Here is a 25,380-nt window from a genome sequence, read left to right as displayed (position 1 = left end):
AGGCTATGCACATTTTCCTGGGAGTGAGCCCCATTGAACACAGTGGAACTTACTTCAGAATAAACACCCAAAGGGATCGAACTGCAATATTATTATCTGAAGATACAAAACACCTTGGATGCTATTAACTTCTTAAATGCTGTTTGGTGACGTTTGGGTTGGTGGAGGCTGCACAGAAGACCACTTGCACAGGCCTAATGCCATGGATGAAAGAAATTAGGTTATAAATCTAATATAACATATAGTTGGTTTTGCTGTGAATGCTTTATTATTCTATTAAGTGTTTTATAAAGACTTTTATGAGGAGTCACACTATTTATGGGATTATTTTATCCCGTTATCTTAGCTGTTTATTTTTACTTGTTCTCTTCTGCTGTTATTATTTGTATCTCCCCTGGGGACTGGGGGATAAGAATAGGCCCTCAGTTTGGCTGTACTTGTCGTAAGAGGCAACTAAACAGCCACCGGGTAGATGGGACTCGTCAGCCTGGGAAGGCAGCTCATCTGAGAGAAGGAAAACTCTGATCCCAAACCTCCACTGCCTTGTGGCTACATCCAGTTATGGAAAAGGCTTCAGGAGTCAACCTCGAGGCAAAATCCACAGCTGGAGTCCCTGAGGCAGTTCATGGCTGAACACAGTTATGTTCTGGCAACTCCTGCGACGTCGCTGGAACCAACCGTATTGGCTTCTGCCTTTCCATTGGACCATTTCAGCGACGTGGAGAGGGGGGATTTGCTGCATGGGGATTTGCCTGTCCTCCATACCTACTTTACCCAGGCTTCGCGCACTGGAGAGGACACTGCTCCAGAACCACCATTCAGAGCGCGATACCATAGTCTTCCGAGAGTGAAGGATGCCAACATTTGTATTTTATCTTTTTCCATAGAAACCTTTCCTATAAATTATAGTTCACTCCAAGTAAGTAGAAGAGAATGGGCTGCAGCCCTCCATTTTGGGCTGCTTGAAAATGCATTATGACAGCAGCTTCCCAGGGTGCTGATAGCTTCAACAATGAAATCACTCTCTGGCTTGACAGAACATACTGTAACTGCTACACCGGATCCAGAGCCCCGTGTTGAACCATGTGGTCTGACATGGGACTCTTCTATTCTGAGCTGGCTCAAGAGCCACCGCAGAATCAAGTAGCCCCATTGCGGTCCTACTTCCCTTACTTGGGGGAAGGGGACAAAAGTCCGCTTTTCCTGAGGAGGCGGCGGCAGCTACACAGGGCACATTGGATGCCATGGCTGCCATTTTGGTGCCACAGCAGCCCCGTGTGCTGGGCAGCTCAGGATTGGACTGTAAGAAAGCTACCCTAGATCACATTACCAGGTGGGGTGCCATGAGATATGGAACTGAAGCTTAGATACAGGAGATACAGGATTAAGAGGACATCCTGCTCTCCAAGTACTAAGGACTAAAGGTGAAGAACAAACTCAGGCAGGAGCTTAGAGTCTCTGCCTATCAGACTGCCATCCTGGCTGGGTTCATCCCTGAGCCCTCGGTACAGGTGACAGTCACAGCACTTAGTGTGGCAGCAGGAGGTGGAGGAGGTGGGGTGCCTTGGTGGGTGGGAGGTCCAAAGCAGGGGGTCATCCCAGGGCCCATCAACCTGACACTGGGCCCTGTTTTTCTGACAACTGGCCTGGATGTTTTTGGAACAAGGCTACTTTTGTGGTCAGTTGGCAACTCTTCCTTGGCAAAGCATTTATTTCTTGCCTCTGCTCACATGTCAGATCAAATCAGATGGCAATGCTGCATTGGACGCTGCAGCCTTCAGTTCTTCCACACCCAGGGCTTGCTTTTAACTATCAATGTACTGTTAAGACTTGCTGTTAATCTTTGTTACTCTTCCCCTTTTCTTGCTCCTGGCTTTTCCACTGCTTCCCTTCTCAGTTTAGCTAGATCCCCAACTTTATATTCATATAGGTGCCAGGTTAAGAACATAAGAAGAGCCTTGCTGGATCAAGCCAAAGGCCCATCTAGTCCAGCTTCCTGTATCTCACAGTGGCCCACCATATGTCTCAGATGGCAAGAGACCTGCATCCTAGTACCACTCCCTTGTACCTGGCATTCAGGTTCCCTTGTACCTGCCATTCCCTGGTACCATTCCCTTGTACCTGGTTCAGGTGTTATGTATGCAAGTTATGCAGGATCGAAATCCTGCATAACTGATTGGACCAGACTTTGGCCAATCAGGTGATGGATCGAAATCCTACCGTCCAATTGGCTCCCTAGTTAATGTTTCAATTGCACCAATCATGGGGAGTCTGGGCAGAGCTAAAGGCTATAAAAGCCAGGGGTGTTTGCCTTGTGTCAGATTCATTGCTAGGTTCTGTTCTGAAGATGGAATAAACGTATCGAGCTGTTATCACTATGCCTTCCTTTATTCGCTTGGACCCACTATATAACACTGAGGTAGCCTGCTTCTAAAACCAAAAGGTTGCACATACCCAAGTTACAACCCCCCCCCCTCTCTCTCTCTCTCTGTGTGTTTAAAATGCTTTTAATAGTTAATGCTGCTGGGTCTTTAATATATTCTGTTTTTCAAATGTTTTTAATAGTTAATGCTGCTGGATTGTTCTTTTTTGTTTTGTCATTTTAATATTTTAGGTATTTTAATTGGTTTTATTGTTTTATTCTTTGTACATTGCCTTGGCCACTTGCTGAACTGGAGTGAGATGTGAAAAATGGTTGGCAACCTTCAGTCTCAAAAGATTATGGTATAAGCCTATAGCACCTGGTATTCCTGGGCAGTCTCCCATCCAAGTACTAACCAGGCCTGACCCTGCTTAGCTTCCAAGATCAGACAAGATCAGGCATGTGCAGGGTAACAGTTGCTGTCTTATGTGAAAAATAAGTAAATATAAATGAATCGTTGTTGGGCCCAGCATTTGGCAGGTAGGGTGAAGTGTCCCATCTCAGGTGGCAGATTTCAGGCAGTGCATGTGCGCTTGTGTGCATTTACTATTAAGGCACAGCAAACTATCAATTATTTAGTTGGCTTCTATATTCTTACTTCATTGGGGACACCATTTGTATTTACTGCCTGAGGCAACGCAGTGTCTTGGGCTGTCTCTGTTGTCTGCTGATATGCAAGTGCCCATTAACAGCCATTTTAGAGAAGTTGGGGTGTAGTAGTTAGAGTGTCTGATTAGAATCAGGGAGATCTGGGTTCAATTTCGCATTCAGTCTTGAAGCTCACTGAGTGACTTTGGGCCAATCACCACCACTCAGTTTAAACACAGGGCTGTTGTGAAAATGGAAGAGTGGGAAAAAGAACGACTGCTATTCTGTGCTCCTTGGAGGAGGTGTGAGATAGAAATGTAATTAATAGTGATTTCACCATTCCCATTCATTGCGACAGGGTGATGATTCTGCTTCACTAAGGGCACAATCCTATCCTGTGCTGTATCAGGCAAGACAGGAGGATTGCACTGTATCCAGCGCAGGATAGGGGCCAGAATTGGCTCAGCCAGAGGCAAGGGAAAACTGGTCCCTATGGGTCTCCTTGGACCCGCACCACATCTGGAGGTGGTGCAAGTCCTAGGAGAGTGGAGTGTCTTCAAGCTGCTCCGAACTCCCTGGGAACAGGGGTTGGGATCTGGCTTAACTGCTGGATCTCAGCTCTGCCTCCTGCTCCCCGCCTGCCCGCCCCCAGGGCCTCCCTCAACCCGCCCTTCCCCCCCCAGGAACGCCTCCCCCCACCGCAGAGCCTTGTGTTGGCCCAGCTTTTTTTCTTACTGAAGTACAGCAAGAGAGCATAGGGTCAAATCAGAATTTAATCATAGGTAGGCCTCTTGGCCTTTGTCCATGCCAGGGATCTGAAATTAAAAGAGAGTGCTTTTGAACATGTGCAAAATGCCCTTCTTTCATCACTGAGGAAGGTCAGTATATCCCCACTAGGGCTGCCACCTTTTTCCAGGGTTCCTATAATCTTAACAGCTGTGTAACTTGTGGAAAGTGAATAATGAAACTTTCTGCAGAATTGCATCTCCACGCCAAGAACAGCTGAGCTGGTTGAATTTCTGCTGTATGATATTGAAAGGAATTGGAGGAGGCAGGAAGGCAGCAGCCCCAGCCTTTGCACATCTGAGATTAGGGGGAAAGGCTTGCAGATCACAGAGCAACTTGTGCCTTGTCATTTAATTTTTTAAGCTCTGGATAAGGGTTGTAAGAAATTTTGAAATGAAGGGCTCCTTCATAGAATCAATTCATACAGTTCAGGTCCTGCAGTAGTAGTTTCTTGCGCTTAAAATGCTGACCTGTTTTATGCGGGGTGGAGGTTTTTCTTTGTAGGGGTGGGTGCGGGGTCCACACTTAGTCCAATACACACTTAGCTGAGAGTAAGGCCGCAATCCTAGCCACACTTACCTGGGAGTAAGCCCCATTGGCTATAATGGAACTTACGTCTGAGTAGACATGCATAAGCTTGGGCTCTATGAAGCTGAATAGACTCATATATGGGGAAGAGACTGTAGCTCAGTGGGACTGGACCTGTTTTGTATGCAGAAGGTCTCACATTCTATCTGGGAGAGCTGGGAAAGACCCCCCCCCATATGTAACCTAGGAAGTTGCTTCCATTCAGGGATCAATAACACCAAGCTAGACAGATCAAGGCCCTGACTCAGTATAAGGAAGGTTCATATGGCAAAGCAGTCATTTGCATCTGCCAGTACTATATCCTGTACTTAAAATGTATAGTGAATGGGAAAAAAATCAAATATTTGTAAGTGTGTGTCCTCAAGAGACCCCCTTGCAATTTTGACATTCTTCCACTTGGACGCTCTGCTCATGAATTCAGATATCATGCATTCCACGTCCAAATTTCCTTTGAAGATCTCATATTGGCAGGAGCTCTGAAAATGTGCTTTAGAGAACCCAACACCTTCCCCCCCTTTCCATTGACAGTTGTGGGACTTTTGTTTATCTTTTTGTGCAATCAACACCCAGAAAATAAAAAAGCCAATGCAGAGAAGTAGACCCAGGCAAAGCTGCTGTGCCATGATTTCCAAGGACTCCCTCAGATCCTCCTGCAAGATCACAGAGGATATTGGGCTGCCACAGATAAATCCAGAACATACACTCCGTTTGCTCATGACTCTGTTGGGAACACTGGCTACATGTGCAGTTCTATGCAAACACCTACTCGAGAGTGGTACTTACCTTTGAGTATACATGCACTATATAAGACTGAGATATCAAAACTCTGGTGTACATCATGCCTCTGCCATGAACTTTATTTTTGCTTCTTGGTTACTGGTTGTTTTAATTTATTTTGGGTAGCTACGGGGAAACTGCAGTTTCTGTTGTTAGATGCTTTTATTATTATTGCTACTGCTGTGTTTGATGCTTAAAAAAAGTGGGAAAAAATACTGTATACTGGCTTTTGTTTTTAACCCTTTTACTTTTGCTTTGGTAGTTTATGGTATTTTAATGAGCATTGTAAGCACTGGTGTCGCTAGGGGGTGCGGGGTGTGTGGGCTGCACTGGGTGACATGCGGGGGTGTGTGTGTATGTGACATGCCCTGGGGGAGGATACGCTAACATCGCGGGGTTAGGAGCTACCGCGTCATGCCATACACCATTGGATGTGGAATGGCCAGCGGTGTGCAGTGCAAAAAACAGAATTGAAATCGCTCTTTTCCTTCAAACATTATGGCCAAAAAACCGGAAGGAAAAAACGCATGGGGCCCTATGGAAAGTGAAAGTGAGCCATATCGCGTGTTTACTCGTGAGTAGGTGTACTTGCCACAGTCCGTCGGAAAGGGCAGACTGAGAGGAATCCAACGACACCAGTACGGTCCTGATCCAATGAATGCAGCCCCCCAAAAACACCGAGAAGTTCCCCCTCCCAGCTGTGAGTCTGAGCCCAAAAGGAAGCCACGTTTACTCGCATTTATTATTATTATTATTATTATTATTATTATTATTATTATTATTATTATTATTATTATTATTATCAGTATTTATATACCGCTTTTCAACAAAAAGTTCCCAAAGCGGTTTACAGAAAAAAAATCAAACAACAGCCATGAGAAAAGATACTGCTGGGGTGAGGTTGGCCAATTACTCTCCCCTCTTTACTCGTGAGTAGGTGGACTTGCCTTAGTCCAGGCAGGCTGAGAGGTGCCAAGGACATCGGAATGGTCCTCATCCAATGAGTGCAGCCCCCAAAAACACCAGAGAAGGAGGTTCCTCCCTCCCAGCTGCCTCCCTCCCAGTTTATGGAGCCCTATGGAAAGCAAAGCAGCCTCACAGTTGTGTTTACTCACGAGTAGGCAGATGTGCCTTGGCTGGTGGTCAGGCCAGGCAAAGGGGAATGTGAGGACACCAGAAGGGTCCTGATCCGATGGAGCTGCTCTAGAAGGCAGCCTCCCCCCCTAAAAAGAACCAAAAAGAGGCTTGAATGGTAAGAGGAAAGTGCTCTATTTTGCACTTGTGAGGCCAGGAGGGTCTTTATTCTGATGTCCTGAAATAGAAGAACTTTAAAATGGGCACTGGGAGGGCTGGAAATCTCACTGATTCTTTTTGGGGGGTTGTTATTGCAGGCACAGAGTAAGCACCATTGACCACTATGGAACTTACTTCAGAGTAGACATGCATAGGATTGGGCTCACAGGCTGCAATCCTACCCACACTTTCCTGAGAGTAAGCCCCATTGACCACAATAGGACTTACTTCAGAGTAGATTCACTTGGTGGAACAGGACTGGCTCCCCCTTATTTAATTATTTTATTTTAATTTAATTATTTATAATTATTTATTTTAATTGCTTGATGATGTCACTTCTGGCCATGACATCACTTCCAATGGGTCCTGGACAGATTGTCATTCTAAAAAGTGGGTCCCAGTGCTAAAAGTTTGAGAACTGCTGCAATAAGTTGTTAGTAAGTTGACACAGGGTGTGTGTGTATGAGACTCTACAAGTTTATATGCCTAATAAAGGTTTGTTGTATGTTGTTGACTCTACAAGTTTTCAAAATAACTAAAATCAGAATTTGGAGGAATAAGACCATCATGTTATATATCAATCAATGCGTAATTTCATGCAGAATGCAGTGAAACAATCCACATCGAAATATCTGTGTTCTAACAAAAGGTACAGCCAAAAAACTGGTGGGGCGGGGCAATGGTACATCAACACGCCCACCTGGGGTGTTGCCCTGCCCACTACATTGGGTGACGCGCAGGCCTTCCGCACCGGGTGACGCAAATCCTAGTGACGCCACTGATTGTAAGCCACGTTGAACATCCCGTTAAGTGTGTGTGTGTGTGTGGGGGGTGATGGTGGTGGTGATAAAATGTTTTGATCAATAAAAATAAATGAACTCTCACCAGATGGCCTTAGACCAGTCACTCTCTCTCAGCCTCAGTTCCCCCTCCCCAAATCTATAATATGGGGATAATACTGAAGTCTGTACAATGTTGTATAAGATAATATCTATGAAGCACTTAGAAAGTGCTGTACTAAGATGTTGCTGTTGATGATGATGATGATGATAATAGCAGCAAGATCTGTGGAAGGGAACCAAGGAAAGCACAGAAATGACCCTTGCCCATTCTCCACTGTATGTTGCCCCACTCTGGCACCTTGTTCAGGGCCCATGGGAGGGGTAAATGGGGGTAATTTGTATCTGGGCCCAGGGTACTGCCTGAGTGCGATGCTGGGTGAATGGCTGCTGCTGCTACCAAAAGTCATATATGCTGGGCCAAGGAATGCATATGTGACACTCCCTAACGCAGTGTCAAATCTCGGAGGAGACTGGCCTGCTGTAGTAGCTCTTTGGCTTGTGGAGCCGCTTGCCATGAAGGAGCGTAGAGGTGCTCAGGGACACTGCTGCAGGGCTACAGCTGCTGCAGAAGTATGTTTTGGTGCAAACAGCATTTTTCATTCTCGGGGAACATAAGAAGAGCCCCACTGGATCAGGCCAAAGGCCCATCTAGTCCAGCTTCCTGTATGTCATAGTGGCCCACCAAGGGCTTCAGGGAGCACACAAGACAACCTGTGTCCTGGTGCCTCCCCTGCATCTGGCAATTTGAGGTAACCCACTTCTAAAATCAGGAGGTTGCACACAACGATCATGATTTGTAACTCGTGATTGACTTTTCCTCCAGAAATTTGTCTAATCCCATCTTAAAGGCATCTAGGCGAGATGCCATCACCACTTCCTGTGGCAAGGGGTTCCACAGACTAATTAATTGTGAACCTAAATATGGTGATGCTCATTTTCTGCAGTGATTTTCTATATTTAAAAGACTTTAGACTTAGGGGTGCATTTGGTTTTCAGGATTACCGTATCTAACTGCCAATGCTGCCTGGGCAGGTAGGACATGTGTACCTCAGGTAGGGCCAGGTAGGTTGAACCTGGGCAGGTAGGACCCAGTGCAGAACCTGGACGTGGGTTCTGCACTGGGAAGCTCAGTAGATCTGGGCTCCAAAGACTTTTCCAGCTTGCCACCCTCCCCCTGCCCTGTTTTGCCCCCTCCCCACCCCTGTCACCTGCCCACCTTTGTTACCCACCCTCCCTTGCGCTTTCATCCCCTCCCTTTTGGGAAGGAGTTCCAAAGAAACTTTGTACCCCCTGGTCCAAATCCCTCTTGGGGGCCCTGGCGCAGAAGAGACCCTCGCCCACTCGCGGCTGTATGTCCTCCCCCTCTGGCCCCTGGCTTCGCCCCATCCCCCCGACCCTCGCCTCCCCCGGGGGAGCGTCTCCTGTCCTCTCCTCCGGGAATGGAATCCACCCAGCCAGAGCGCATTCCTGAGCAGGCGGAGGGGCTGCCAGGACTTGCCTGGGCTCAGGCCACCTCGCATTCTTCCTGATCTCTCTGCCTGCCTGCCTGCCTGCTCCCGCGGACTGCCCCCGCCAGGTGCGTGTCTGGCTCCGGCTGCGTGTCGATGACTGCGAGAGGGAGGCGTGGGCGAAAGGAGGCGTGACGCGGAGGGGGGGGCTCCTGAAAGTGGACAGGAAGGCGAAGCAGAGAGGCGGGGGAAAAGTTGGTCAGCCCCATATGTTTTGGGAGACCGAGGCAGCCACAGCCTGCGGAGTGCTTGCAGCCCATCACCTTAGAAGCTCAAGGTAGTAGTCCTCATGGAGGACCAGAGGATGCTGGGGTGGGACTGCGAGAGTAAAAAAGGTTCTCGTGCCTAGGTGTGCAGGCACCTTGGGTGAGGGTCGTGAATGTCTTCTGACCCCCTGTGAGAGCCCAATCTGATGTGTGTCTACTCAGAAGTAAGTCCCACTATAGCCAATGGGGCTTACTCCCAGGGAAGTGTGGATAGGATTGCAGCATCAGAGCCCAATCCAATGCATGTCTCCTCAGAAGTAAGTCCCATTGTAGTCAGTGGGGCTCACTCCCAGAAAAGTGTGGATAGGATTACCGCCTCATAGCCCAATCCTATGCATGTCTACTCAGAAGTAAGTCCTATTGTAGCCAATGAGGCTTACTCCCAGGAAAGTATGCAGAGGGTTGTATCCTAGGGCCCTGATCTCTCCTGCTACTTGATTAGAGAGGCCCTTCTCTCTGTGTGTGCCTGTCTATGTGGATATATAGCTGTAATATAAGAAATGCGTTAGTTACTTAATTGCTGAAATGAGAGCTGCTGGGGTGTCCATGCCTGTTTGGAAAAGCAACCCCCCCTTATTTATTTGGTTGTTTCAGTACCACTTTTACAGTACAACTTCATAAACTGGTGAAAAGCAGTTTTCCCCCCATAACCTCTCTCCCTGCACCTGTGGGGGGGGGGGGGTAGTGGAAGAAAGGTACTTTGCATATGATCACATCTCTCATGTTACTTTGTCTCTTGGCACTTTCTTTCCAAGTTAGAAGAGTGAGGCTTGGCTTTGGATCTCAATTCTAGGGATAAGTCCTGCTGAGCTTAAAGTGAAACTCAACAGGGCTGAGTCCTGCAGTCTGAATACTTTAAATACTAGAGCACTGGTAAGCTGCCCTTGTTCTGTCATTTCCCTTCAACATCCAAATGAACTCAGAGCTGAATTTGGCTCTGGTGTCATTTGAGCAGTGAAGTTATGTAGGGCGGGGGTGGAGATGAAAAGTTAGGTTATCCTTGGAGCACTTTGTGCAACTTCTGTTCCTCGAGGTGTAAGCCATGTGCACTTTGGACATGCTGCAAGAGAGAGAGATGCCTGGGGTCAGCCAAAGACCAAACAGAGAGAGAGAGAGAGAGAGAGAGAGAGAGAGAGAGAGAGAGTTAATGCACTGAGATTAAAAGAGGCCATTCAGGGTTCCTTAATGAGACAAAAAGGAGGAGCCATATTGTAATAATCATGTTCTTTTGTTGTTGCCAACTGGGTTTAGGATAATCCAAACTTCACAAAAAGTGAAATGGACCAGAGAAGATTAGCATCATTTTACTGAAGAGGAATCGCAAAGAAGTATTCACATAAGTGGGAAGTATTTAACCTGGACTGGTGCTACCTGTGACTCTTCACTATGACAGGTAGAGTAGTGTGAACTTGCAGATATATTTTGTTTCTTTTAAAACTGATGTTACCTGTGTGTGTGTGTGAGAGAGAGAGGGGGGGGGGCATCATCACTGCTAGCACATTGAAATCCTAAATGACCTGCAAGGTCATATTTAGGTCATTTAGGATTCATCCTTGCAGGTCATTTAGGATTTATGACAATCTTCCTTGCTGTAGAAAGTACTTGCCCTAAGGGCAGCCTGCTCTGGGATGGGTGTGGCAAGACCTGTGCTTGGTGACTTAGCAAGTCATTTGAGTGTCTGAGAATATTACTGTGACTCATGGTGTTTTCTGAGAGACCTCACTTGGTCATACTTTGGTGAGGTCGCCTGGAAGGGGGGGGGCTTGCTTATATTTGGTTTTGGTAATGAGAAACAAACAAGGAGAAACATCCTACTTCCTACCCTGTTAGTTGTATGAATGTTAAGGTTGCAGGACCTCACCATTCCCCTTTCCAGGGAGCTTCTGACAGCCACCAAGAGGAAGCCAAGCCAATAATAATAATGCTTCCCACCAGTCACTGCTAACCCCAGACACGTCCATTATCCTTTCCTTGTCTTCTCGTAAACTGCAAGTCCCTGTAAGGATTCTGAGCCTTTCCATGCCATGGACCAACTATTTTGACAGTCATTTCCTCTTTCCAAGGAACTCTGTGAACTTCAGGGTACATCCATGTGTCCTTCTTTAGGGTCATGATTTGGGAACTACTGTACTGCTTTGGAGGAAGCCATGATAATTTAAATGGTGCAAAACTTAAGGCTTCAATGTGTCATGTGAAAGTTACTTTCCTATTGCCAGTCTAAGGTGATAAGCTCTACTTATGGCTTGGAAGGGTTTTCATCTGTGCCTGCTTATTGGCCAATAGATAGAGAGGTTTCCGTGGGCAACAATGGAGTTTGCTGAAAGAGGTTTCTCTGGAAAGTAAACGGTGCAATTCAGATCTTTTATACTACGTATATTTTTTAATATTCTGCTTGCCCCTTGGGAGGCTGGGGAAGCCCCTGCAAATGGTGACTGAAGCTGTGCTGAGCCTGGGGTCAGGTTCAGACCTATGTTTCTGGTGCCTCAGAGGCCCTGAGCAGATTTGCTCCTCTTGGCAAGAGTGAGGGCAATGTTCTCCGCGGTTTTCCTCCCTGGAGGTATTGACTTTCTGCTCTATGACATTTCTGAGACTTGGAGAGGGAAAGTAGAGTGGGGTTTGTGGTGGGGAAAGAAATTTAGATTTATGCAAGGGTAATTTTTATGTTGGTGGTTTGCTCTCTGGAAGACCTTTTGTTGTTGTTTTTTTTGTTTTTTGGTGGGGAGGTCCACATTGCTGAACAATTACAGAACCCTTTTGCCCAGGTAGTATCCACCTGGCTGGGAGTACAATGGATGGGGTCAAAAGCAGTTAGGGGGAAATTAATGGGACTGCACCCCTTAGGGCCAGAGGACACAGCCAACCAGACCCAAAGCCTTTCGGAGGCAGAAGAGGAGGAAGGTGCGCTGTGGGAGAAGATAGAGAGTGTGCGGCATCAGCTCACCCGTTCTCTGAACCCAGCAAAACTGACACCCTACTTGCGCCAGTGTCGTGTGATAGATGAGCAGGATGAAGAGGAAGTGCTGAGCACCTATCGGTTTCCATGCAAGAGCAACCGCACAGGTGAGAGAAGCAAGCTAAGAAGTCCCTTGGACGATACATGGAGATAAACTTTACAAAACACCAGAATGGGCTGGGGGGGGGGGGAGTAAAATCAGACTCTTTTATTCTGCCTGCGGCATAACTGGAGTTCCCTTGATGTCCAAACATCATTAGGAAAGGGCTGGCCAGATTTCTTGTGGCAGGGAGTTCTGTAGCCTCAATTCCACAACAAAAAAGACTCCCCTCCTATGGGCCCACTGATCACACCTCTGCTGGTGATGGGGCACAGAGTGGGTCTTCCTTGGAGACTTATGGGTCTTTTTGTGTCCCTTTTGACATGGATGCCACTAATGATTCTTATTACATAGTGTTTTTGAGTGTTCAGAGTACTTTACCTGCACCATTATGCATTTTGTGACCAGGAATACTTTTCCTGACAGTTTTCCTTTGTTCAGGGTATTTGCCCAGTGCCAGCCCATTTACATAGCCACCTGATGCAAGCTGCATTGCATTGTGAGGGGTCTCGGGGCAGCGGATTCTGAGCTGTAAAGTTCACTTTGGGAACTTTAGAGACTCCTCCTCTCCCCAAGCCTGGCTAGTTTGACATGCCGGCAGCCTCTGCAGTCTTCTGCCCTCTGCTGCAATACATCTGAGGTCCGGATGCCCAAGGGTTGTTGTCTCCATTGCCCTGGCAACAGCCACAACTCCTGGGGTCCTGTCCCTCTTGGCCTACTAGCCTGCCCTGTTGTCTGGGCAACCATGGCTGCATGTTGCGCTCTGCTGAGCGTCCCAATCTGAAGCAGCAGTCTGGATCCTGTCTTTTGTTAATAAAATTTTTCCTATGGTCTTTTAAAGTGCCAAAAGTTTTTACAGTACTCATTTTTTTTTTTTTTGCTTTGCTCTCATGGACTCACTGCCATTCTCATTTTATAGATGGAAAATGAAAGCTGAGGATGTCTTGCCACTCAGTGAGACTGTGGCAAGAGATGAAGATGGGTCTCCCAGATCCTCCATCTGCTTGGGGGCAGTGGCAGAGGTTGGACTAAATGGCCTTTTTTTGGATCATTCCAGCACTATCATTCTAAGAGTCGAGGATAACTTATTAGTTATACTTTTATCCCTCCCTTTCCTCCAAGGATACATGGCTTCCCACCTCTGCATTTTATCCTCACAATAACCCTGTGAGGGTGGCCAGCCTGAGAGTAGATGATTGGCCCAAGGGTCTTCATATCAGCTTCATGGCTCAGTGGGGATTTGAACCTGGGTCTCCGTGGACCTAGTCTAACACTTTAACTCTATATCAGGGGTCTCCAAACCCTGGCCTGGGGGCCAGATTCAGCCCACTGAGAGCCTCTATCCGGCCCACAGCCAGCCTTTGATCCCCAGAGAGCCTCTCATCCAGCTGACCAAATACAACCAGAGATGTGCTTGTGGGGTGGGGGAATGGGGGTCTATTTGTTTGCTTTATTTCTTGGGCAGTGTTGGTGCTTGGAGAAATCCTGGACATTTGAGCCCATTCAGAGCCCAATCCTTGTCAATTTTCCAGTGCTGGTGCAGCCATGCCAATGGGGCATGCACGGCATCTTATGGCGGGGCAGCAGTCACAGAGGGCTCCTTAAGGTATGGAAACCTTTGTTCCCTTACCTTGTGACTGCATTGCAGCTACACCGGTGCTGAAAAGTTGGATAGGATTGGGCCCTCATTCATTCATTCATTCATTCATTCATTCATTCATTCATTCATAAGTTCCATCTCTAATGTATTTATTTAAATTTTATATTTTTTCCGGCCCGCGACACTGTGCCAGATATTCAGTGTGGACTTTTGGCTGAAAAGTTTAGAGACCCCCTGCTTCTATATCATGCTGGTTCTTCAGGGTTCTTCACTGGTTCTTCAGGGCGATCATGTGGCACACAGCCTTGGTTCCACATTCATTCAGCTAAGATGTCTTTTGACTGTCTCTGCAGGACTCCTCATGGATATCCTTCGGGGCCGAGGGAAGCGAGGCTATGAAGCGTTCCTGGAGGCCTTGGAGTTCTATTACCCGGAGCAGTTCACCCGACTGACGGGGAAGCAACCAGTTCAGCGCTGCTCTATGATCTTGGGTATGAAGTTGTGGGCGGCCATGTGTGTGCTGTGGAGATGTGTGCTGCATCTCCATAGATGCAGAGAGGCTTGGAACAGCCTTGGTGGAATCCTGGCATTCAGAATCCTTGACAGAAAGTGTCAGTCTGTGTGTTTGTGTTATTGTGTGGACTTTCTTTGGATGGATGGCATTTTAAGTGGAATCTCCTAGCCCAGGGATCTCCAAACCCCGGCCCAGGAGCCAGATGCAGCCCGCGGTGAGCCTCTATCCGACCTGTGGCCAACCTCTTGTCCCCTGAAAACCTCTGGCCAAACATGACTGGAACTGTGCTCTGGTTGTGTCTGGAGGGTGTTCAAGGGCCAGAGAGGTTGAATGAATGATCCCATTCATTCATTTATTCACTCATCTAAGTTCCATCTCTAATTTATTTAAATAAATTTTATATTTAAATTTTTTTTCCGGCCCTCAACACCGTGCCAGATATTTGATGCGGCCCTCTGGCCAAAAAGTTTAGAGACCTCTGTCCTAGCCTGTGTAGAACCTTAGGTCCTCAGGAACCTGAATTCCCGAGAACCTCAATTTTCCTTTTTTAAAAATACAACATCTTCTTAGCTTTCTGACTGTGGATGACTAGGCAGTGGCAGCAGCTTGAGAAGATCATGTGCTCCAGATCTATGTTCTCAGTCATTGCTTTTGTTTGTTTTTCATCAAATTTACCTCCAAAGAACCTACTTCTGCAGTTTAGTGGGTTTGAAAAAGCTGTTTGCAGGATGTCCTAGTGTAGGAGCAAGTTTCGCATGTACTCTTTCTGTCTGATGGATCTTACCCATGTCCACAAAATGTGTTCTAATGTTGGGATTTTATGATGCATGATTGCTTGTCCCTTAAATTGCAGTTGCACATATCTGAAGAGGGCAGGTGTAGATTGTGACTGTAGTGGGTGGTAAGGTTAAAGCCTCTCTGCTCCCTGCTACGGCTTCAGCCTGGATCTTCCCTGTGCCGTGCATGCTATTAACAGAAATATAAGCAAGCATGCTAGGGCCAGCACTGTGATTACAGTCGCATCTAGTTCAGAGGAACAGATCACAAGGTCTGATTGAGAGATTGCACTTATGGGGTAAGGGTATCTGCATGGAAAAGAAAATCACTAGTTATCAAAGAGGCATATGTGAATAGTTCTGGGTATCTGTCTACACATGAGAAAATAGCAGGTTGGGGTTCTATTCGTATGTGTAGATGCCTTTTTGTAACCCTGGAACCTTGTTCAGCAAATTGAATCATCAAATGTGTCTGATGCAGCAACTGTCCCACCCAGCTGAAGCTCCAATTCACACTTTGTGCACCAAGTGTGTTTGTGGTGGTTATCACTTCAATGAATGGAGTAGAGATGCTTGTTTGTAAACATGAACCCACACTAGGAAGCTCTGAGTGGCATCTTCTTGACACATGCCCAGTGTATGTTTACAAACACACATCTTGGCTTCGCGCCTTGCCTTATTTACTGCCATGAATGCCAGGGGATCATGTGGCAAACGTCTGTGTTGTGTAAAGTGTGATTCGGTTACTGTTGGCTGAAAAGCCCTTGCATTTCGTCCTGCTGCTCATGAAGCTGACCTTCTGTCCTTTTCCAGATGAGGAGGGCCCTGAAGGTTTGACTCAGTTCCTCATGATGGAAGTGAAGAACACGAGGGCTCAGCTGAAAGCACACCTGGCCAAACAGCACCAGCTCCAAGTGAAGAACCAGGCCTTGGAGGAGGAGTGTTCTCAGCTGAAGCAGCAACTACAGAAGCTGCAGAAGGTTCAGGAGCGTTGCCAACGGCTCCAGGAGGAGTGGGACTCCAATAGCATGGAGCTGCTGCGACTGAAGGATGAAAACTACATGCTGGCCATGCGCTATGCGCAGATCTGCGAGGAGAGGAACGCTGCTGTCCTCCGAAGCCGGGACCTGCAACTGGGGGTACGGTGAGCGGGATGTATGTACGCACATGGATGTTTGCAAATGTGCACTATTCATAGCAGGGTGGCAGAAAGGGGTGTAACATGTCAGAGTCAAGCCAAGCTCACTTCCTTGTGTCTGAAGTCACTGTCATGAATTAAGTACTACCTGCACCAGTGTAGATACTCTGGTCTCACTGAGCTCATCCTCCCACAAAAGGATGAAAGCTATAAAGTGCTAGTTGATGGTTCTTACTGCGGCTTCCTTGGCTGTATCTCATTCTGAGCACGGCATTCTTGAAGTTGTCCCATTTTTGTTCCTTACGTTTTGCTCTGCCCTGCCTGCAGCCTGGAAGAATTTCTTTTTTTGAGGTTGGTCTCTCTGCCAAATTCATTGTAACTCCTTTTTGCTTGCTCTAGTTTTATCTTATCTTGCTCTTTCCCAGCTTTACATGCTAGGCAGGGTGACCAGATACAATGGAGGAACACAGTGTCTGTACCTTTTAACTATGGTCTAGAAGAGGGAGAAAGCACAGGAATTCAGTGGTTTTGGATGAATGTCATCCAGTGGCATCACTAGGGTTTGTATCACCTGGTGCGGGAGACCAGTGTGTCCCTCCATGACAGACCTCCTTCCATGCAGCGGGCATGACAATGCCCCAAGCAGTGGATGTGGTGATGCACAATTGCCCCGCCCCATTGGTTTTTTGATAGAATCAAGGTATTTCAACATGGTTAGTCTCACTGCATTCTCCATGAAATTACACACTGAGTGATATATAACATGATGGTATTATTCAAAAATACCAAGATTTTTAAAATTTTGTCTAGTAGTGGTATCGCCCCCATGTACATCACCCAGTGCAGCCTGCATCCTCTAGCAATGCCACTGATGTCATCTGAATTCTCTAAAATAAATGAGTAAGCCAAAGGTGTCAGCCCCAGAGAAAACCACACCTTATATGTTTTCAGTATAGTTATATTGGCAGGTGTGGGTTGTATGAGAATTATTAATGCAATCCTTTTTAAGGCCTGGGGTCATAAGAGTGCATCTAGGGTGTTCCTTCCTTAAACTTAGACAGTGCATGTTCTTCAGAAAGATACTAAGGCACAAATTATCATTTCCAGAGTATAGGTGCTACTGTAGCAAGTTTAAAGATGGTATTATTTTGAATTTCTTAGTCATCTCAGGTTTTTTTCTGGCTAAGTTCTTGTTGGTGGCAGAGTCTCTCTCCAACATCTCTTGCAGTCTCTGGTATTTCCTTTTCATAACTGGAATAATTTTTGCTTCTGCTGGGGAATTGGAGATGGGCCTGAAGGTCAAGTTCAGTCCTTGGACCCAAGTTGGGCTGTTCCTCATAGCAGCAGTGTCCTCATTCCTTGTAACTCGCATACTATAACCAGAATATAACATAAGCAGCGAATGGGAGTGAACAAGGTACAAGATGCCTGTGTGCACATGGTTTCCATGTGGCTCTTGCAAGTAAGCCAAGAAATGTTCTTGGCTTACTTGCCCCCCCCCCCCAAAGAAAACCCCTTGTTTCTTCCCAGCCAAAAATATGACAGACCATGAATGTGATGGTTGTTTCTTTGTTGCAAACAGGCCATGCCATTTTCCTGGGTGTCTCCTTCCGCCACTGCAATGTACCTTAATTGCAGTCTTTGCATCTCCCTTTCTTGAGAGATGTGAAGGCTGCATTCTGACTGGGCCATTGTGATGGAGAAAGATGAAACTTGTGAGATTTTCACAGGAAGAGGGTGCATTGCAAGGCAATGCCCAAGGCTGATCTGATTGTACAGTGACACATCCACTGGGAGTTTCCCCAGTTGAACCTTTTTCTGGTGTACAACTCCACATTCCCCTGTTTCTAGATATAGCATTTCCTGATGTCCCACATATGTCCTGACAGGCTTGTCTCATCCTTCCAATCCTGATCAACTGTAGTGAGTGAGGGAGAGGGTCTCACCCTTCCCCCCCAACATTGTTCTCCCCTGATGCTGCTGATGGCCTAAGGAAGTGCTACTGAAGCAAATAGCAACTTCAGTGTGTGTGTATCAGACCTCCCTCCACATATACAGTTTCAATCTGGATGCTACCTTCTTCCACAGTGGCTTTTTATAAAGAAAAAGAATGCCAACAGATATGTCCTTACTGTATCATCCTCAGTTTCTGAGAAAAACTGCATTTGCTTGTGATAATATGGTGTCTCTTGCACATCCCTGTTTCTCCTCCTACTCTTTCCTTTTATTATCTCTTCCTCCTTGTCTCACTGTATACTGTGGAGTAAGCAACTGCCTGCTATTTTGCTCTGTAAAGCCCTATGCATATTGATGATGCTGTAAAAATGATAGATAGTGGCAGTCCCAGCCTTTGTTGGGGAGATCTGTGCCCCGTAGCCACTTTTGCATTTGCTCTGGGAAGGCATTAATACACAGACCATGGCCAAGGTACTTCTTAATCTTCTGCAGGTAATGCAGACTCTTCAACTCACTTAACAGTGTTTTGGGCAGGAAGCTTTTCATTTAGGCTGTGTGTCTCAGAAGCTGTGGATGTGCTTTTGGGATGCATTTGTGTGTGCCTGCACAAATCTATAATGGAATGTGTGTGTTTCATATTATTCTTGTTATAGATTATTCTAATTTATTTAGATGCTTGTCCCTCATGTCTTAGGGCCTGCCAGGGAACTGACTTTTTAAGAACAATTAAACTAACAATATTTAAAGTATTCAAAAAGTTGTGAATTATCTTGGCAATCCTTAAAGCAACCTTGCAAAGAAAGATTGGTATAATCTCCATATCATAGATGGGGAAAACTGAGGCTGCAAGACAACAATGGCTGCTTTGCTTAACCGCTGAAGATGAGTCACTGACTGCAACAGAATTTATACCTAATATAAACCATATTTTCAGTGCGCCTTTGAGGTTTTCTCAAATTGTTTCTGCTTCAGTTCTGACTTTTCCTTGCTTGCAAGAAGGCTTCTGTAAGGGTAAGTCTTGCCTCACGGACCTTATAGAATTCTTTGCAAAGGTCAACAGGCATGTGGATGCGGGAGAACCCATGGGCATTATATATCTGGACTTTTAGAAGGCGTTCAACACGGTCCCTCACCAAAGGCTACTGAAAAAACTCCATAGTCAGGGAATTGGAGGGCAGGTCCTCTCATGGATTGAGAACTGGTTGGAGGCCAGGAAGCAGAGAGTGGGTGTCAATGGGCAATTTTCACAATGGAGAGAGGTGAAAATCGGTGTGCCCCAAGGATCTGTCCTGGGACCGGTGTTTTTCAACCTCTTCATAAATGACCTGGAGACAGGGGTGAGCAGTGAGGTGGCAAAGTTTGCAGACGACACCAAACTTTTCCAAATGGTGAAGACCAGAAGTGATTGTGAGGATCTCCAGAAGGATCTCTCCAAACTGGCAGAATGGGCAGCAAAATGGCAGATGCGCTTCAATGTAAGTAAGTGTAAAGTCATGCACATTGGGGCAAAAAATCAAAACTTCATTAATGGGTTTGGCCTTCACTATAGGCTAATGGGTTCTGAGCTGTCTATGACAGATCAGGAGAGAGATCTTGGGGTGGTGGTGGACGACAGGTCGATGAAAGTGTCGACCCAATGTGCATCAGCAGTAAAGAAGGCCAATTCTGTGCTTGGGATCATTAGAAAAGTTATTGAGAACAAAACGGCTAATATTATAATGCCGTTGTACAAATCGATGGTAAGGCCACACCTGGAGTATTGTGTCCAGTTCTGGTCGCCGTATCTCAAAAAAAAAATAGTGGAAATGGAAAAGGTGCAAAAGAGAGCGACTAAGATGATTACGGGCTGGGCCACCTTCCTTATGAGAAAAGGCTACGGCGTTTGGGCCTCTTCAGCCTAGAAAAGAGACGCCTGAGGGGGGTTGTGATTGAGACATACAAAATTATGCATGGGAAGGATAAAGTGGATAGAGAGATGCTCTTTACACTCTCAGATAACACCAGAACCAGGGGACATCCACTAAAATTGAGTGTTGGGAGAGTTAGGACAGACAAAAGAAAATATTTTTTTACTCAGCGTGTCGTTGGTCTGTGGAACTCCTTGCTGCAGGATGTGGTGATGGCATCTGGCCTGGTTGCCTTTAAAAGGGGATTGGACAAGTTTCTGGAGGAAAAATCCATTATGGGTTACAAGCCATGATGTGTATATGCAACCTCCTGATTTTGGAAATGGGTTATGTCAGAATGCCAGTGCAAGGGAGGGCACTAGGATGCAGGTCTCTTGTTATCTGTTGTGCTCCCTGGGGCATTTGGTGGGCCACTGTGAGATACAGGAAGCTGGACTAGATGGGCCTATGGCCTGATCCAGTGGGGCTGTTCTTATGTTCTTAAGAAGTAGCTTTCCTGAGGCTATCTGCTAAATTCATGACTGAGGCAGGATTTGAACCAGGGACTTCCTGTCTAACACTGAAGTATCTTAGTCACTATGCTACATTCATGCTAACAACTTCAGGTACTATATTGGAATGAAGCTACAGTTAAAGAAACACTTTTCCTGTGTTTGTGTGAACTGTTCTAGTGTGCAAAAGTTCTCAAGAGAGACAGAGATGGCTTTTCAAAATTGAAATTGCTGAGACTCTTTGGCCACAGTGTTGATCCTTTTTCATCTATAGCAATGCCTGAATTACCTTACTTTTTGTGTTGCCCCTTTCTCTACCATCAACAGAAAATGGGGGGGGGGCTGCATTTGGAGGGAGTTTGATGATGGGGCTTGTAGATTTCATGAGGTCTTTCCTACCTTTCCCTTCATAATTTGGACACTGACCTACAGAAAGCATCTACCCACATTTTTTGTGTGTGAGAGTATTGTGTACTGTAGCTTAAGCCCATTGTCGTCTATGTCCCATCTGGAAATACTTAACATGTTTCTACTGCCTAGGGTGTGGTGTTGCCTTCTGGCCACTGTGTTCTCCCACTTGCTTTCTAGCTAATGCCTTTTCGATGACTCTGCAAACAATCTAGGTGAATTCCTTGGATAAGACTTCTCACATCACTCAACTGGCTGAATGTATCAGACCACACCCTGGTTATCTGCCTTTCACCTGGAGCCATAAACATGCCCATTTCCTGTGTCTGAGACAGGAAGGTTTCACCTCCAGGCAAACTGGTAATAAACTGTTGTTTTAGAAGTTAAGAATCTGATATTCTGTTTCTGGCTGCTGAGACCAAGGACTTGAACAGCCCAGTTCTATCAGACTAACCCCATGCACTCTACACTTACTGCTGGCTCCAGGTGATGTGAAATGTGCCCTAAGGTACTCTGGCACAAACAGTAAGACTACTGGGCTGATGCTGAGGTTAGCACCAGTTGGTACAGGGCCTCAGCATTGGAAAGATGATGAACTGGAGCCTCCGGTGATGATTTACCATCGGCTGGTGGTGAGCCTTTTTGGGGTGGGGGGAAGGCGGGGAGAGTGGTGGACCATGGGGAAGACCACGTCCAGGAGGGGGCTGGAAACTACAGAAGACTGTCACTAAATCCAATGCTCCCTCTGGAGCTGAAAAACCTGACATGGGTTGCCTTATTTTTTGCTCAAAAGTAGGTGCAGATCTGAGTAGCCCAATAGGGACCATGGTCGCTTGTCATGGGATAAAGGAATGTTTGTTCCCTTACTCTGAGGAGGCATCTGTGAGCTTCTCTGGCCCCATAGGATACAGTCACCCATTTTGGCACTGCTGTAGCCCTAGATGTTAGGGAACCATAGGATTGTACCCTAAGTCATTGACTTCTCACACACTACTGCCCTGCAGCATAGACTCCCCCCCCTTTGTTAATAAATAAAAGAAAAAGGGGGAAAATATAAATAAAATGCATACAGTTTACAAAGCATATTAATAAGCAATCTGTGCTTATCTCCTCCAAATTTATATTCATACGTAGTTGCTGTCTGTAAGCCATACTTTCAAATGTTAATAAAGTTAGAGGGTCCTTAATCCACTGAATAGAAGGAGGGGGACCCTTTACCTTCCAGTGTTTTAGTATAAATACTTCAGCTGTAGTTAGGGCGCAAAGAGGCCACTTCTGCTATCCTGCAGTTAACTTCCATGAAACAGGCAGATAATTCAAATGAACATGCGCATTAACGAATATCAGTGTTTGTTGTAATACAGAATTAATGCAGCTAATAACTTCTTTCCAAAAGAATACTGTCCCTGTACAAGGCCTCATCAAGTGCTTAAGTGATGCTTCAGGTGAATTGCAGCACCAACAATTGCTCTTCAGCATTGACTTGATGTTTACCTATCTAGCCCCTTCCTGGGTATCTGTGTCTTCTATTACCTTGGCACTTTTTGTCATGTCAGAGCAGAAACTGTGGGGAATGTGGGCATATACCAGAACTGGACTGCACCAACTTCAAAGGAACCAGGGTTTTGGTGCCAATCCTAACCAACTTTTTAACACAGATGCAGCTGCAATGCAGCCTTGAGGCAAGGGAATAAACATTCCCTTACCTTGATAAGGCCTCTGTCACTGCCCCTCCAAAAGTGGCGGACCTGCCATTAAGTGAAAGGGGCAATACCCCGGGTGCGGAGCCTTGCGTGCCTCTAGGACTGAGCGGAAGCCTTACTAAGGCTCCTGACATGGTTGGAAACTGCTTCTGGTTTGCCAGAAGCACAGTTTAAGAATGCAGGAAAGCCCGCCGGCTTCCCCGGTGCATCCTGGAGTCACATGAGGGGGGGTGGATTCGTGTGGGGGTTGGTGGCATCTTGCGGGGGGGGTGCGCCATCGTGGACCCTTGCCCCAGGCGTGGGGCTGGGGAAGTTCGCTACTGCTCTCCAGTGCAGGTTGGCACAGCTGCATCACTGGGAAGTTGGATAGGATTGGGCACTTAGTTTCAGTGTGAAAGCTTTCACTGGGATTATGTCAAGCATGGTATTTAGACTTTGGTGTTGGAGCCATTGATGAGACTCCTTCCAGCTCTTGCAAGCACCTTTCCCAGATAACTCTTGTTCCACATGGATGTGCAAGAATGTAGAATAGAATCAACCTTATCTTTGAGATCGGCCCCTAGCCAGCGGAACATATGTCCACCTGGTAGGTTTGTATGGGGAGAATGACATTTCACAGCTAGCACAGAACTATGGTTGGCAACCTTCAGTCTCGAAAGACTATGGTATAAGCCTACAGCACCCAGTATTCCCAGGCGGTCTCCCATCCAAGTACTAACCAGGCCTGACTCTGCTTAGCTTCCAAGATCAGACGAGATTGGGCATGTGTAGGGTAACATAGCTCCCAGGGTTCTGGGCACAAAGCCATGATTGATGCATGTAGTATGGACATACATTGTATTGCACAAGGAGCATGAATTCTTACCTGTGTGCATTAAAAGGATGAACAAAAATGCTACCCTGTCTATGAAGGTTAAAGGGCACTATGAGACAGAGAATCTATCACATTTTGTATGTCCTTCCCTACTTCCTTTTAAGAGATGTTCAGTATATGCCGTATCAAAATAGGTGAGTTTTTGGAAATAGTCGTACCTCTTGACCTGCAAGCCCAGAAATGTGAAATGGGTTGTGCTGCCCATTTCTCAATTGCCCTTGAGTTAGCATTTGTCCAGGTGCTCTCCCTTCTCTCACTATTCTTTCTTCCTCTTTAGCTGGGCCAGGGCTCAGCCCTGGCGTTCAAGACCATTGCTGAAGCTAGCCCTGTGTCAGTTTCTCTTGTTGCTGCTCCAACCAGCACTACTCCTGCAGTGATGGTGAGCTCTTGGTTTTTGACCCCTTGTGTTCCAGCTGGACCAGTTGAAATGCAAGGCTAGCAGCCTGGAGGAAGAGTGCTCCCTTCTCCGGAAACAGGTATCGATGGCTCCCCAGCGGGAGGTGGAGGAACCTGGTCGTTCTGACGCCGTATCTGAGTTGCGAGCAGAGAACCAGAGGCTGATAGCTTCACTTCAGGAGCTGCAGAGCGTGGTGCAGGTACTAGCTGAAGAGGGGGAACAAACCTCAATGTCCCAAAGGGAAGAGGAGAGAGCTGATGCAAGAAGCTGGCTCAAATCAAATCAGACTTTTCGTGTGGTACTGTGTATAAATTCTGATGGAGCAGCAGCTCCCCTGAGATCTTATATTTAGTGAAACTGAGCTTGTTTAGAAGACAATGCTGTTGCTTGAACTTGGAACTTCAACTATGCAGAATGTCTAATGTGCTTGTTTACAATATGATTCAACATTTTTGGACTGCATTTCATCAGAAACAGTCACACTGCCCTGTGTCTTCACACTGTGTGTCATTAGTCTACAAAGTTTGTTGCCACAAAGCGTGGTGATGACTTTAAAAGAGGATTGAATAAAATCATGGAGGACCGTTCTCTCAATGGTCACTAGTTTTGGTGGCCATGTGCTACCTCCAGGTTCAGTGGCGGTATGCCTCTGAATTCCAGTTGCAAGGGTGTGTTGGTAGGAGATGTGCTTGCTCTTCTTTTTTCCTCCTCCTTGTGGATCTCTGTCAGGGAAAGGGAAGAGAGTGTGAACACCTTGTGAACTCCCTGACCTCCCCTCTGCCCAGGGGGAGAAGGTAGCAGAGAAGAGGAATCCCAAACAGAATATTTCTGCCATGAGCTACTAAAGAGACCAGCACTGCCCTGAGAGCACTCTGGTTTTCCCCCCTGTATTTTTCTGTTTTGTATTTTAGTATTTTTCAGTTATATAGTGCCCTGGAAGAAAGGCAGTTGATAAACCTAATAAATATTTCTGCTACTGTAGCAAGACTACCATTGCGTGTTACCTGAGGATAGGATGGACGGCCACAGATCAGGGCTGGCATTCGTACAATGCTAAAAATAAAATCTGTTTTGAAGAAAGCCCTGCTATGTTGGCTTAGATGCTGCTAAAATATCAATGGGTGCTTTGAGCAGCTGTGGCTCTCAGCTGTTGTCTGGGAAAAGTAGGCTGCCTGCTGGTATCTGAGTTGCACATGCCCCCCCATCTTGCCCATGGAAGATATGTGCATGTGTTATTTTAGAATATTCCCCTGTTGTGTGTTTCAAAAGGCAACCTGTATTGCAAGATTCTAACTGTTTGTGATGCTCCCGACTTTTAAAATGGGTTTATACAACTTTATCTCAAAACCTGCAGCTTGTTCTAGTTGTCAGAATCGGAAGTTGCTTATCCATGTTCTCAGTTAGGGTGTTCCCTCCCCAACAACTAGAATTGATCAGCAGAAGACCTGATTTTACTTAGGAAAATAGGAACACAAAAATAGATTACTAAGGAG

The 25,380-nt window shown here is 46.4% G+C and overlaps 1 protein-coding gene and 1 pseudogene across 1 annotated transcript in view; one reads left to right on the top strand and one right to left on the bottom strand.

Moving 5' to 3' along the window:
• The first annotated feature begins 8,981 nt into the window (after nucleotides 1–8,981).
• The window catches only part of CARD10 (caspase recruitment domain family member 10), a 44,347-nt gene continuing 27,948 nt past the window's right edge, over nucleotides 8,982–25,380 (top strand). The window contains exons 1-6 of the mRNA XM_066633599.1: nucleotides 8,982–9,081; nucleotides 10,322–10,463; nucleotides 11,912–12,130; nucleotides 14,077–14,214; nucleotides 15,827–16,152; nucleotides 23,904–24,086. Of these exons, the coding sequence (XP_066489696.1) occupies nucleotides 10,457–10,463; nucleotides 11,912–12,130; nucleotides 14,077–14,214; nucleotides 15,827–16,152; nucleotides 23,904–24,086 (873 nt within the window). The 5' untranslated portion in view covers nucleotides 8,982–9,081; nucleotides 10,322–10,456. The remainder of the gene's footprint in view (nucleotides 9,082–10,321; nucleotides 10,464–11,911; nucleotides 12,131–14,076; nucleotides 14,215–15,826; nucleotides 16,153–23,903; nucleotides 24,087–25,380) is intronic.
• Nucleotides 23,287–23,405, bottom strand: LOC136658154 (5S ribosomal RNA; annotated as a pseudogene).

The sequence above is a fragment of the Tiliqua scincoides genome, chromosome 7 (assembly GCF_035046505.1).
Source record: "Tiliqua scincoides isolate rTilSci1 chromosome 7, rTilSci1.hap2, whole genome shotgun sequence".
In the NCBI taxonomy this organism is placed as follows: Eukaryota; Metazoa; Chordata; class Lepidosauria; order Squamata; family Scincidae; genus Tiliqua; species Tiliqua scincoides.
Note: the sequence above shows the minus strand (reverse complement) of the source record. Positions and strands in the feature narration are given on the sequence as shown.